General features: G+C 47.0%; 1 protein-coding gene across 1 annotated transcript in view; it reads right to left on the reverse strand.

Annotated features, from left to right (window-relative positions):
* Positions 1–447: 447 nt before the first annotated feature.
* The window catches only part of ARID3A (AT-rich interaction domain 3A), a 70934-nt gene continuing 56924 nt past the window's right edge, over positions 448–14457 (reverse strand). Inside the window, 5 exon segments of the mRNA XM_074305296.1 lie at positions 448–5565; positions 7728–7826; positions 8550–8846; positions 9891–10138; positions 10968–11151. Coding sequence (XP_074161397.1) covers positions 5288–5565; positions 7728–7826; positions 8550–8846; positions 9891–10138; positions 10968–11151 — 1106 coding nt within the window. The 3' untranslated portion in view covers positions 448–5287.

The raw sequence follows: 14457 nt of genomic DNA on the forward strand, positions 1-14457 counted from the left end.
ATTGGAAGAAGGGACTGTGGGTGGTCTCTGCTTGAGGGGTATGGAGGGAGAATAACAAGGAGCCAGCCTCAGATGCTGGGAAAAGGGCCGGTAGGGGGGCAGACCATGGGGAGATCCCAGTGGAATTAGTAGTGTCCCTTTGGAGGGCTGTGGTCTCTCAGAAGTGGCCCTCCCTCCCTCCCGAGCTCACCCTCCCCCCTGCTAAGTTTCTGATCTGGCCTGTCCAGCTCTCTTAACTACTGAGGGTAGTTGGGCTGCCATGGATCCCAGACCAGTAGCCAGAAGTGGTTCTGACAGTGAATGGCCCACTCTTCCCCTACCCCCGATAAAACAAGTGTCCCCTTCCCTTCTCAGCCCTCCCTACAAACTACAAGTGGCTTTCTTGGGGAGGAGGGAAGCGGACGCCTCCCTGGTCCCCCACACTGCCGATACCCTCGACCACCTAAGCCATGAGGGTAACTCCCCGTATCTCCCTGCCTCTCCCGGTACAATCATTGGAGCTGAACAGCAGGTATAATTCCCCTGAGTAAGGATCCAGAGCCTGCTGAGAGAGCCTGGATCACACACAAAGACATTTTTACACAGAGGTTTCGTACATACACATCACTCGCACACACACACACGCTCACGCGCATCCACTATATATAATATATATATAACTTTAATATAGATTTTCTTCTCCCAACCCACTTTTCCCCCTTCTATAGTTCTCTCTCCCCTTGAACAGCAACGCGCTAGGATGAAAAATGGGCAGATGGTTTCATTTGGAATGGAAAGGCTATAAAGCGAGCGGAGAAGGGGGCAAGTGGGAAGGGGCAGCTCGGCACTGGGATTTCCTAGACAGTTAAGGCTCTCAAAGGCTTATGTCACTTATCTGTCCCAGATGGGTAAGTATGGGAGGGGGAAAGCCTTGAGGGGCCAGGGCCAAAAAAAACTTCACCGCTGAGTGTCCTGCCTTCTGCTGGTGAGCTGCTCCATGCTTGGCTGGCAAGATGGATGGGCCTTGGCTGGCAGACAATATCTGCCTCCAGGGCACATTCAAAGTCTTTAAAGATTGATAGGCACACACTCTACAGGCAGAGCCTTTGAGGGCCTGGGGTCTCCTCCAAGCCTGATGAGGCACCTCTACCCAGTTCAGAATAGCAAAGCTGAGGAGGATGATCGGAAGCGATGGGGAGGTCTGAGGGGCCCAGATCCTCAGTTCCTACAGGTAACTTTTGATCTGGCTTAGGGAGGACAGGCTGGGGATGGAGATGAAGATGACTATTATTTTTTTTTTTTTGGCATTAAATATCAGGAATGAGGTAGAAAGAAAATTTCAAAGCTTTCCCCCAAAAAGGGGCACCTGAGCCTGGACACTACTACCTAACAGGACCAATGTAACTACAATTGTTTTTGGTACATCTTGAAGAGCAGCTAGCAAAAGGATAGGGAAGAGAGGAAATGTGTGGGAGGCAGGCTGGAGAGGGTTAGGCTTGAGGAAGTCAGTTCCCTATGGAGTTTGGGACCCTGAGGAAGCTTCTGAGGCAAGGATGGCTTGGCTTGGGGATGTTGCAAATCAGATGAGAAAATGGGAACTCCTGGGCCAGAGGAGGGCAGACTGGTCCTACTGCTCCCACCAGAAAGCCTGGTTGCCCAGCCCAGGCTGATGCTGCTCCCCTCTTCATCCTCCTCTGAAGTCTGAGCAAGCCCTCTCAGGTTTGCCTGCCAAAGCAGGTGGCTAAGGGACTCAAGTGGGGTACATTTTTGGTCCCTTCACAGAGTAGGAAACTCAGCTTTCTAGCCTAGCTAAGCCTTCAGACATCTGTTTAGTACAGGGAAACTGACCTCATGCCTTCCTCCCTACTATGACCCATTTTGGGATTCGGACACCTGAATTAACACATGAAAAGTCTAGGTCCTGGGCTGCTTCCCTGAAGCCAAAGGGATCCTCCCTCCCTTTCTGGAGCCACCTTGGGAAATCAGCTGGGGGCTCTTTGGGAGCCCCTGAGGGAGTAGGAAGGCCCTAAGAAAAAGGCTAAGGGGAAAAGGAGAGGAAAGGAAGGAAGGAAGTGGAAAGGAAGAAAGAGGGAAGGGGGAGGGAAGGAGGGAAGGAAGGAAGGAAGGAAGGAAGGAAGGAAGGAAGGAAGGAAGGAAGGAAGGAAGGAAGGAAGGAAGGAAAGAAGGGAGGGAGGGAGGGAGGGAAGGAAGGGAGGGAGGGAGGGAGGGAAGGAAGGGAGGGAGGGAGGGAGGAATGAAGGCAGGAGGGGATCGGAGGAGAGGAGACAGGAAAGGAAGGAAGTTCTGAAGAGAAGAAGGGAGCAGGGAAGAACAGAGAGGAAAGGAAGGAAGGGAAGGAGAAAGGGAAGGAGGCAGGAAGGGAGGGAGGGGAAAAAGACGGCAGACAGGCAGGTTTAAAAAATACTTTCTAACCAGGAATGAGGGAGAACAGGGGTTCTGAGGGAGAATTAGCAGGGGTGAGGAGGAAGTGGTTATAAGGTACCTTAGTTGGGGAGTTCATTACCCAGAGACTTATTATTTTTTGTAGAAGTTTTAGAAGGGACAAAAAGTTGCTGTGATATCCCAAAGTCTGTCACTAAAGTGCCTAACCCAAGCCTGAGGGAGAAACACAGAGAGCCAGCCTCGGAGCAGAGAGGGGGATCAGCATTTTCTAGGCTTCTCCCTTGTCTATTCAGGTATAGATTTTCTTCTCCCAACCCACTTTCCCCCTTCTATAGTTCTTTCTCCCCTTCTGGAGGAGGACAAACACTAGCCAGACTGATAGGTCAGGCCTTTCCCCCCATCTCACAAGCCCTGAGCAAACCACTGTCTCCCCCCACCCCCAATTGTGGGTAAAACTTAGCTCACTGGGCCCAATTATGGGCAGGAAGGCAGAGACCTGAGAAGGGCCACCCCAGGGACAAAGGTGGGGGGAGAGGGGAGCTGAGTCAGGGGGTGTCAACTGCTTAATTTCCCCTCTGGAGAAATCAAAATCAAGTGCAAGGAAAAACAGAGATCTACCTGGAGTCTGGAAAGTTATTTTCTACCACAAAGCCTGTGAAAGGCTCCAGGGTCCCCTTTGGGGAGATCTTGCAGCAGGAGTTGGGGGTTGGTAAGACTAGAGGGAGATGGGTTAGGACCCTGAAAAATAGGTTTTAAAGGTATCTGGGAGTTAAGGACAGGGAATGTTTCTTGGTTTTTGTTCTCTTTTTTTTGTATCCTTAGCTGTAGCACATAGTAGGTGCTTAATGTTTACTGAATAATCTGAATGGTTTGATGTATTGACTCCTCGGTTGCTCTTTGGCCCTCTTCTGAATGAGAATGAGCTAGCTAACCTGAAGTCTTTTATGGGGAAGGGGGTGCTCTCACCTGTCCCAGTGACAGAGCTGAGTGTTCTCAATGTCTTGGCATTGACTCCTGGAAGTCTCCCCTGCTCCCCAGCAGAGGCACCAGTTTATCCCCCTTTTCCTCATCTTTCAAGTGCTTTCCTTTCTATAATGGGATACTCTCTAATGGAAGCAGGGTGAAGGGCCCTCTACTCCCCTCCCTGGCTGTGGGGCATGCATTCATTGTCAACGCAAGAGCAACGGGCAACTGGCTGGAGACCCAGCTGTTCCCATGCTGAAGAAGGATGGCGGAGGGTAGAGAAAGAAGGCCCAGGGGCAATAAGGGTCCACAGTCAGAGCAGAATGGCAAAAGGTATCTTGGGAAAGTCCTCAGATCCAGAAGACAGTCTCTAGGCAACTGACTCAACAAAAACTCAGCCCCGCTTTTGAGCTGGGTACCATGTCAAGCTCAGGCTCTGCCTACAGCCAATGCCATTGTTCCTAGTCTTTCCAGCATGTGCCCATTCTTCTTCCTCCCAATCCTAGCCTAGAAATGAGGGACCCTCTGAATCCAACAAAAGGGGGTGACCTCTCTGCCCTGTGCTATTCATGCAAGGAGAAAGATAGGAGGAAAAGGACATGGGAAGGAGAAGATTCGGTCCTTTTCTGGATCACTCTTTCCTCTAGAAGAGAGACTAAGATGGGTCCACTGAGATCCTCTTGCCCACCTTCTGGCCTGAGCTTAGTTGTACCCCTGTTTCTGCAAAGAGCAGGGGAGGGAGAGAGGAGGGTATATTTAGTGGCAAAAACAGATTCCCTGCCTTAGAAACTCCTTAACTCCCTAAAGGAAATAGGATCAAAAGACACCTTTCCCCAAAGGGACAGAGGGCAACAGGGGGATATCTCCCTCTCTGCCAGAGCCTGAAATTGTGCTACCTGCCTTCCTCTCTTGCCCCTTCCCACTCCAACAGAATCACAAGTTCCTCCCCCCCCCCCCATCCCAACTACAGCACCTGAGTTAATCATCTCTGGGAGAAGTCAGCCCCTGGAGACTCCAGGGTCACCAAGCATCCCCAGCTTATGAACAGCAAAGCATCATAGGAAATTCACAAAAAAATTAATCATAGTAAGGGGTAGGAAAGGGAAAGGGATTAATAAAAAGGTTATTAAACATTTTTTTCTTTTTTTTTTTCAAGTTCAGTTTCCCTGAACAAATACGAATATATATATATGTATTTTTTTCCTAAGTTTGATTTTTTTCTTAGAGAATAAAATAGATTATTTACAAAAAACCACCTCAAAACAAAAGCCAAAAACCTCTTAAAAACCCCCGTATAGTTTGAGTGTAGCTATGTCTTTACAAAATCAATTCTTCTCTTCCCTTCCCCCCCTCCCCCACTCCCCAAATCACCAACAAAGACTTCTCTGCTCTAGGCTCAGGGCTTACTGTGGAACCAAGGAGCTGGGCATGATGAACGTGGGGTCGATGACAACAGAAATTATAAAAAGAGTGCAGGGTATGTGTGAGGTAAACAGTGTTGAATCTACAAAGCAACTGATTAAAAAACCTGAACCCCCACGGACCCAGCTTAGTCCCTTAGGGATTACGAAAAGTCTCTTTAGCTTCCCCTTTCCCTACTTTCCCCTTTTCTTTCTCCTGATGATCCATTTCTTGGAGGGTCCGAAACCTGGAGAAATTCAAGTGTTCCTTCTCTTTTCCCCTGGTTTTATTCAATTCTCTTTATAGATTTCCTGGTATGTGTGTATCTATCTTGGGGTGTCAGCTCTAGCTCCCTGTTTTTGATCTCCCTTCCCCAGCATATTCTCCCCACCCCCCTTCTCCCTGTTCCTCCCTTGCTCTCCCCTTCTTGGAGTCTCCCTTTCCCACCCCCACCCCACCAGTCCAGGGGGCTCAGCAAGTGGGTGAGAAAGGGAGTGAGCGAGAAAGAGAGGAGGGGGGCAGGCTAAGCCCTCTTGGTAGCTTAAGGCAAAGAGTTATTCGAGGTAGAAGCTGGAGGGACAGACAGACCCGCTGCCCCAGCCTGAGAGCCACTGCCGTTGCCGCCTCCACTGCTGTTGCTGCTGCTGTTGCTGCCGCCTCCACTGCCAGGCCCTGTGCCTGGACCTCCCCGGCTACTGCTGCTGCTGCTGCTGCTGCTGCTGCTGTTGCTGCTGCTGCTACTGCTATTGCTGCCACCTTTGTTGTGGGTGGAGGCTGGAACAGTGGCTGCTGTGCCTGGAGGCTGAGCAAATAACACCCCTGAAAAGAGACATAAAGGGTTGGGGTCAGCAAAGTCAGGGTCTGGGAGCTGCTCCCCAGAGCTCTAAGAGTCAGAGACTACTTGGGGCTCCCTCCTTTGCTGGGGACCCACACTTAGCACTCCTCAAAAAGCTTGGACAGAAGGAAGATTGATTTCAATCCAGAAGACTTAGGTCTGAATCCCAATTTGGCTATTTTCTGCCTAGATAATTCTTGGGCACTCTAGTTCCTCTAGGTGGGCCTCCATTTCTTTTTTTTTTTTTTTTTTTTTTTTTTTGAGGCTGGGGTTAAGTGACTTGCCCAGGGTCACACAGCTAGGAAGTGTTAAGTGTCTGAGACCAGATTTGAACTCGGGTCCTCCTGAATTCAAGGCTGGTGTTCTATCCACTGAGCCACCTAGCTGCCCTCAGGGCCTCCATTTCTTAAGCTGTAAAAAGAGGGGGTGGGATTACAGAAGCACAACATTTTGGAGTTAGAAGGGGCCTTAGGATGAATCCCCTCTAAGTCAGTACAAAGTACTAAGTAATGTACAAAGCTAAGAACAAAACAAAACAAAACAACAATAACCAAAAACAAAAGTGAGCTTGGCCGGCATTAGGAGAGGCAAAGTTTCTAGAAATAAGGATGGGAAAGGTCCACCCTTCTCTGCCCTGGTGCACCATATCTGGAGTATCTTGGGTAATTTTAGAAGCCATAGTTCAGGAAGGACCCCGATCACCTGGAGGATGCTCAGAGTGAGAGCCATGAGGGGAGTTCATGGCCTGTAAAGATTGGCTAAAGGATCAAAAGTTGTCAGGTTGGGGCAGAGGAGACTGAGAAGGGGCAAGACTGCTGCCTGAAAGACCATCATGTGTCAAAGGGATTAGAACTCTGCGATTTGGTCCCACAAAGTAGAGCCGAGGACAAGGAGTAGACATTGCCAATGTGGACTTGCTGTCCAGAAAAGCTTCCTATGGGTCAGTTAAAGCTATCCTGAGATGAAATGAATGGGTCTAATGTAGTAGGTTCCTCTTCAGAGGTGGTCAAGCAGGGCCTGGGTGTCCCCTTACTGGATATTCAGAGGATCACAGATAAATCTAAGACTGGGAGGGTTTCCCTTCAGAAGGTCATCTAACCTACTTCCTCCACTTTACCAATAAGCAACTGAAATCTGGGCAGCTAGGTGGTGCCATAATGCACAAAGCATGGGGCTGGAAATCAGGAAGACATCTTCCTGAGTTCAAATCCTGCCTTAGACTCTTACTAGCTGTATAGCCCTGGATAAGTCACTTAAGTCTGTGTGTCTCAGTTTCCTCAACTGTAAAATGAGCTGGAGAAGGAAATGGCAAAGCACTCCGGGACTGCTGCCAAGAATATTCCAAGTCAGACATGACTGAAATGACTGAGCAACGAGAATTTGAAGCCTGGCGAAGTTAAGGGACAGATCTAAAGTGAGCCAGGTAGTAAAGTATCCAACTGTACATTCTGAAGAGGGGATGGGGTTCAGGTGTGGGTTGGGTGAAGAGGCCCTTCCAGTCCTGAGATGTGTGCTTTAGGTTAAGTGCTAAATGGACTCTCTCTTATAACACAGGTAACAGGGGATCACTTGGCTGTGACAGAGACCTCCAAGGAAGAGGAAAAAGAACCATAGCCAACTCTGAGAGAGAAGAGGAAATGAGAAGGGGTGGGGGAGAAAGGGAAGAAGAAAGGGAGAGAGACAGAGAGAGAGAGAAACAGAGAAATATATAGAAAGACAGAGAGAGAGAAGAGAAACAGAGATAGAGAAAGAGATAGAAACAAAAAAAAACACACACACAGAGAAAGAGACAGACAGAAAGAGAGACAGGGAACTCATTAGATGACCTTCAGGGTCTGTGATCTGTGATTCCATGAAAATGGTACTATCAGCCTTTGTGGTCTGCAATCCTTGGCATCCCACTTTTCAAAGTAGCCAAAGGGGAGCTCACAAAGTCAAGAGGCACTCCTGGCCTGAGAAAACCTGAGGACATTTCTCCCGTGACCCCCTGCTCTCTGCTGGCACCCTATTTTCTGAGAATCCAGAATTACTGGATATCTAATTCCCAATCCCAGTCCCAATCCTAATCCTAAAGGGACCATGTCTTCTGTTCCTTCTTTGAGGGGTCCAAGCATAATCATGGGAGCCAAGCCAGTCTGGGACATACCTGTATACATGATACCGTTGATTTCCACGGACATGCTAATACTGTTGGTGCCATTGGTGCTGGCTAGGTTCATGGCTGAGTCTTGGCGATTCTCTGATGCTGGAGAAGCAGAAGCAAGGGAAGAAAACTGATGAGTATTAATGGAGAGGTGAGGAGAGGAGCCAAAAAGGCCTTCTCAGAGGGGAGTGCCTGGTGGGGGTGTCCCAGAATTCCTTCTTGGGGATCTTGGTGGAAGAAAACGTCAGTGACCACCACTGTCCCTGACAGAGGTTTGGAAGCCTCCTCTGCAAAGATGGGCCCATGTACTCTCCCAGACTCCTCTGCCTCACCTTCACATAGGTGTAAGTTAGGAGCCTCAGCTTTGCAAGCTGTAAAATGGGAATGATCTTATCTGCACTATACTTTTATAAGTTTTGAAGGCTAACAAAATGCCAACACTTAATAAGAGTTAACTGTGGCACAATAGGTATTAGAAGTCCCAGCTCTGTTATGAATTGTTAAGATTGGCCAAGTAGTTCCCTTTCGATCCTTAGCAACCTCATCTATAAATGAATGGCTGGTATAGATAATCTGAGGTATTTTCTGCTCTGATGTTATATGTTCAAAGATCCCTTTCAGGTCTGATATTTAAAATTCTAAAGGGGTCTCAACTCTGTCACTCTATATTCTAAGATCTTCCAGTTTTGACATTTTCTGTTTTGAGGCTCCTCCCCCAGTTCTGACTTTCTGGGTTCTAAGGGTCCTCTCAGCTCTGACCCCTGGCTTCTAAAGCTTGACTGACATCCTCAGCTCCAAAAGTTCTAAACCCCCAGACGTGGCTACCTTGGCTATTGATCCGGATGCTCATGGGCAGCTGGGCACTCATGGCCAGGAGGTTTTGCTGCAGGGCTCGCTGCATCAGTCTCTGTTGCTCATCTGCCACCAGGACCATCTTCTTCTCTGGAGGCTCCCCAGACTCCAGCTTCTCCCGCAGCTGTTCCAGAGCAGCTGCCTGGGCCACCACAGCCGCCTGGGCTGCAGCTGCCTGCACAGCTGCTGCCTGGGCTGCCACCACGGAGTGGCCTGCCAAGGAGACGGGGAGACGGCTGGGCACCGTGATGGGAATGGAAGAATCCTCCTCTGGGCAGGACAAAAGTACGGCGTCACAGACCTCAGGATCTGGGGGCTACCCTCCCCCCTCACAAAGGACACTCCTCTGCGAACTCTCTGATATGTGGCCATCCCAGCATTTACTTGCACTTGCCCAGGGATGAGGAATTCACTCTCTCCCAAGGCAGCCCCTTTAGACCATCCTGCTAGGGATCCTCTTCCCTGTGTTTAGCTGAAGTTGGCCCTCTTAGACCATCTATCCTGGCCCCCGCCATCCCTCCTGAAGCCACATGACGGTCACTTAGACCCTCCATGGCTATCCATTTCCATCATATTTCTTCTTTGGGCCTGTTTGGGTGGGGCTCTAGGGGAGTCTGTAATCCTACACTGAAATCCTCCCCATGGCCCAGAGTTGAGCGCAAAAATGCTCCTTCCTCCAGGAAGCCTTCTCTGCCTGAAGCTCCACCCCAAGATCTCTGTTTTAGTTGGGTCACAACCCAGATTCCTTTATCTTCTCCCCAACTCTACACATACAGAGCACAGCCTGATTGGACATCTACATCATTCCCTAACTGACCAACCTTCCCTAGCCAACCCTACCTTCCAAAAAGTGGGGAAAGCACTCAACAACCAACACTGACTGAGAGAGGCTCACAGAGGGAGAACTGGAAGGACACTTAGCAGTCAGTGAATCTGCTCATTTTACAGAAGATTCAAACTCAGGTCTTTGGTATTCCAATTTCAGAGAGCCTCCACCCAGGATCAAATATAAAGTCTTTTGTTTTACTTTTTTTTTTTTTTTTTTTTTTTTTTTTTGATGAGGCAATTGGGTTAAGTGACTTGCCCAAGGTCACATAGCTAGGAAGTGTTAGGTGTCTGAGATCAAATTTGAACTTGGGTCCTCTTGATTTCAGGGCTGGTGCTCTGCCCACTGCACCACCTCCTGTCCCTTTTGTTTTACTTTTAAAGCTCTTCCTAACCTGGCCCCTTTCTTGTTTTTTCATTCTTTTTAGCCACTAACACTATGATCTAGCCAATCGCCAGCCCGATACTCTGAGTCTAGTGTACACTCACCTTTTTTGATCTTCTGGGTCGGGGCAATGGCTCCTCCATTGCTATTGGCCGACAGTGCCAGGGGGGCCACCTGCAGCTTGGGCGAGGAGAGCATGCTGTGGGCTCCTCCTGGAGAGTAGGCAAAGAGGGAGCCCCCAAAGCCCTGTCGGCGGCCCTCCCGCCGGTTGCTATCAATGGCTGCCTGTAACTCACTGGGGTTGCTCAGCCCACGCTTCTCACATTCATAGGGATACAGGTATTTCATATATCTGCCATGGGTTTGGGGAGGAGAGAGAAGGAAAGAACAAGGAACACATTTGAGAATGATGCTGTGTAATGGAGTTAAATCTGACCCTGACCAGCTGAGTGGCCCAGAAAAAGTTTCTATGTCTCGGTTTCCTCATCTATAGAATGGGAACAACAATATTCACATGACCCAACTTACAAAGTTGTTCTGAGGGAATTGCTTAGTAAATGATAAAGTGCTATAGATATTATTATTCTCTCTTTACCCCCTTCTTTCAATCTTTCCCATTCTGGAAGGAAGAAAGGGAAGAAATGCAGAAAAGGAAGGAGGGAAAGAGAAGGAAGAAAGAAGGAAATGAAGAGAAAAGAAGGAAGAAAGGAAGGAAGGAGGGAAGAAAGAAATGGAGAAAGAAAGGAAGGAAAGAAGGAAGGAGGTAAAGATAAGGAAAAAAGAAGGAAATGATGGAGAGAAAAGAAGAAAGAAGAAAGGAAGGAAGGAGGGAAGAAAGAAAGGGAGGAAGAAAGGAAGAAAGAAGGAAGGAGGTAAAGAGAAGGAAAGAGGGAAGGAAGGAAAAGGGCAGAAAGAAGGCAGGCAGGTTGATTTTATCAACCACCTGCTATGAGTCTGATGTGGTGCTTTAAATATTATCTCATTTAATCTTCACAATAATCCTGGAGGGGGTTTTATAGTGGGGGAAACTGAGGTTGACAAGTTAAGTGGTCACACAGCTAGTAAGGAAACTGAGGCTAAGTGGCTTGCCCAGGACCATATAGCTGGTAAGTGCCTGAAGAAGGATTCAACTCCAGCTCTCCATCTACCCCCCACCCCCAAGCCCGAGCTGTGGGACTCACTGTGTCCGCAGGGTGAAGGCAGCACTAGTGATGGATGTGGGCAGGTTGAGGCCCTTGGTGATCTCCCTCCAGAGTTTCTTGTTGATCACTTCCACCAGGCCACCCTTCTCGGTCACCAACACGTAGAGCATGTACAAATCTAGGACCTGCTTTGCCATGATGGGGATCCGATTCACTGGGGTCCCTGCCAGGGGAGAGATGAGACAGCAGTGTCATTCACCAAGCAATTATCCAATACCTGGGTACTGTGCCAAGGATAGCAGAAACACAAAAAGGTAAAAAGGTGGTGCTGGCCCTCCAGCGGCTCACAGTCTCAATAGGGGGCAACATGTAAAAAAATATGTTCAAACATTCTATAGTGGGGATATCCTGGAGACAGTCTTAGAGGGAAGGGGCTGACATTAGGGAAAAGCCTCTTGCAGAGAGTGGATCTTGAGCTGAGTCTTGAAGGAAGCCAGGGATTCTAAAAAGCAAAAAGGAGGAAGAAGTGAATTCTAGGTATGGTAACAAAGTCCACAGAGATGGATTATCATGAGAAAAAGCAGAGCTGCAGGAAAATAAGTTTTACACCTAAATGGAAGGAGAGATTGGAAGAAGGAAGAAACTCAAAGTGCAAAGACCAACTAGGAGGTTATGTTACTAGTCCATGACCTAAAGAGGACATATGGGAAATAAATTGTTGGGATAGAAACGCCAAGATTTGGCCACAGATTGGAGATGAAGTGAGGATAGCTGAGCTTGGAGGTTGGGTAATGCTGGTACCTTTGGTCTAATAAGGAAGCTGAGGGAGAGGATGGATTGGGTGGAAAGAGAATGAATTACATTTTGGACACATTGTGAGAAACAGCAAAACAAATAATAGCAATACAATTTTAAAAGCAATGTTTTTTGAATTGACCCATGATTTCTACTGACTATTTCAGCTTAGTCAATTTCAAGAAAATAATATGGATAATTTTTAAAATCATTTAGGGACAACTTTTTTTCTGGAGAAGGAAATGGCCAACCAGCCACTCTAGTCTAATCTTTACTAAGAAAACCCCAAATGGGGTCACAGAGAGTTGGACACAATTGAACAACACGTCAGTTTTTTGTTGATAAGTCTCTGGGGCTTTGAATGACAGAATAAAGTCCATGACCATACTATACTTTTCATCTGGGCAGGAAGTGGCAGAGCTTGGGCTCTGTGGGCATTAACATCGGAGCGCCCAAGATCATTCAGACCTCACCAGAAGAAAGCAATTAGCTACCACAGAGCTCAGCCCTCCACAAGCTAGCTCCCACCTACCTCCTCGGTCTGATTTTGGACCATTTTCCCATTTTCGTATATTGTTCATCTCAGGAAAACTGGCTTGCTCAATGTTCCCCATGTTCAACACTGCTGAGGTACGCCCTGATGCCTAGAATGCATTCTCTTTTCATTTCTACCTTACAGAACCCTTTTGTTGTTGTTAAGTCCTGTCAGTCACATCTAATTCTCTCTGACCCCATTTGGGGGTTTTCTTGGCAAAAATTAATAGACTGGTTTGCCATTTCCTTCTCCAGCTCATTTTACAGATAAGGAAACTGAGGTAAAAGAGGGTTAAGGGACTAGTGTCTGAAGCCACATTTGAACTCCGGTTCTCCTGATTCCAGGCTCAGAGCTCTCTCCATTTCACCACCAAGCTCTCTCCTCCCCCTGCCTTTCCGCTCTCAATGCTCTCATCCTCTTGACATGACTTTTAATTTGCTTATCAGTGTGTTCATGTTTTACTCCCCTTTGAAGACAGGGGCTGCTTCAATTTCACCTCTGCCCCAACAAGGTCTAGCACAGTGCCCAGCAACATAGTAGGCACTTAATAAGTGTTTGCTAAACATATGAATGGACTGATTCCTGGGAGACTGCCTGCTCTACACTCACTGCAGACAAGTTCAACAGACTCTTGTCATAAACCAATAATTACATGTATCCTGTCACCACTCTCCCAACCCAAACATAACACACCTTCCTTTTCTGTGAGGAAGAAAAAAACCAAAAACACTGGTATTTATATGAGAGAACCAAAAAAATGTTAAAACATTCTGGGCCTGTTTTGTCTTGGCTCCAAGAGAATACTAGAATCTCAGCACTGGAAGGGGACGTGGTGACCATTTGCTACTTGGAAAGACTTTTAACTCCAACATGTGACCAGTGGTTGTCTAGCTTTTGCTGCAAGGAGGAGCTCTGGACACCTCTGGGGACATCCCCTTCCATTTTTTTTCTAGTTCTATTTATAAGAAGGCTTCTCTAAGATCATAAAAGAGGGAAAAGGGACCCGTATGTGCAAAAATGTTTGTGGCAACCCTTTTTGTAATGGCCAAAAACTGGAAACTGGATGCCCATCAATTGGAGAATGGATGAGTAAGTTATGGGACGTGAATGTTATGGAATATTATTTCTGTAAGAAATGACCAGCAGGATGATTCAGAGAGGCCTGGAGAGACTTACAGGAACTGATGCTGAGTGAAATGAGTAAAACCAGGAGATCGTTGTACACGGCAATAATATTACGTGATGATCAACTGTGATGGACTTGGTTCTTCTAAACAATGCAATGATTCAAGGAAATTCCAATAAACTTGGGAGGGAACGTTGCCATCAACATCCAGAGAGAAAATTATGGAGACTGAATGTAGAGCGAAACATAGCATTTTCTTTTACCTTTTTGTTGTTTGCTAGGTTTTTTTTTCTTTCTCATTTTTTCCCTTGGATATGATTTTTCTTGTGCAACAGGACAAATATGGAAATATATTTCAAATTCCCATAGCATGCCTTTTGTTCTCATGGCTCTACTAAAACTATTCTACAAAGTTTCGGTGATTTCTTAGTTGAGGCTTAGAGTAAGAGCAACAGATAGAAGTCAAAAAGAGTCAAATTTCAACGTGATATGAGGGAAAATTTCCCAATCATCAGAACTGTTGAGAAATGGAATAGGCTCCCTCCCTTGAGGAGGTAATGAGTTCCCCATCTCTTGATAAGTGAAACAGTGTGGCTTAGTGAAAAGAGCCCTGACTCCAGTTAAAATCTTATCTCTGCTATAAGTAGTAACTTGTGTTATACTTTAGGTATTCTGTATACCTTCCTGTGACTCAATTTCCTCATTTATAAAATGGGAGGGTTGGATTCAAATGGCCTCTAAGGTACCTTGTAGCTCTAAATCTATAATCCTCTAGTCTTCAACCCCAGGTCACTTCCTATTATCCACCTTCCTGATTTCTATTTCTATGTTGCTTGAGGAACAAATATGTATCAATGAAATGGCTGACTGTTAAGACCATGACTGTGAAGGGAGGAATGGACTGCTTTTAAACCCCAGAGAAGAGATCCAGTGAATACTGTTGGATTTAGAATAAATTAAAATTGAGGTCTGGACAAGTCATTTAATTTCTCTTAAGACTAAAAGAGATTATCAACTTGAAAAAAATTAAAGTTTAACTAATTATCAACCTTATTACTGAACCATCACCACTC

Source organism: Sminthopsis crassicaudata, chromosome 1 (genome assembly GCF_048593235.1).
Source record: "Sminthopsis crassicaudata isolate SCR6 chromosome 1, ASM4859323v1, whole genome shotgun sequence".
NCBI classification, from domain to species: Eukaryota; Metazoa; Chordata; class Mammalia; order Dasyuromorphia; family Dasyuridae; genus Sminthopsis; species Sminthopsis crassicaudata.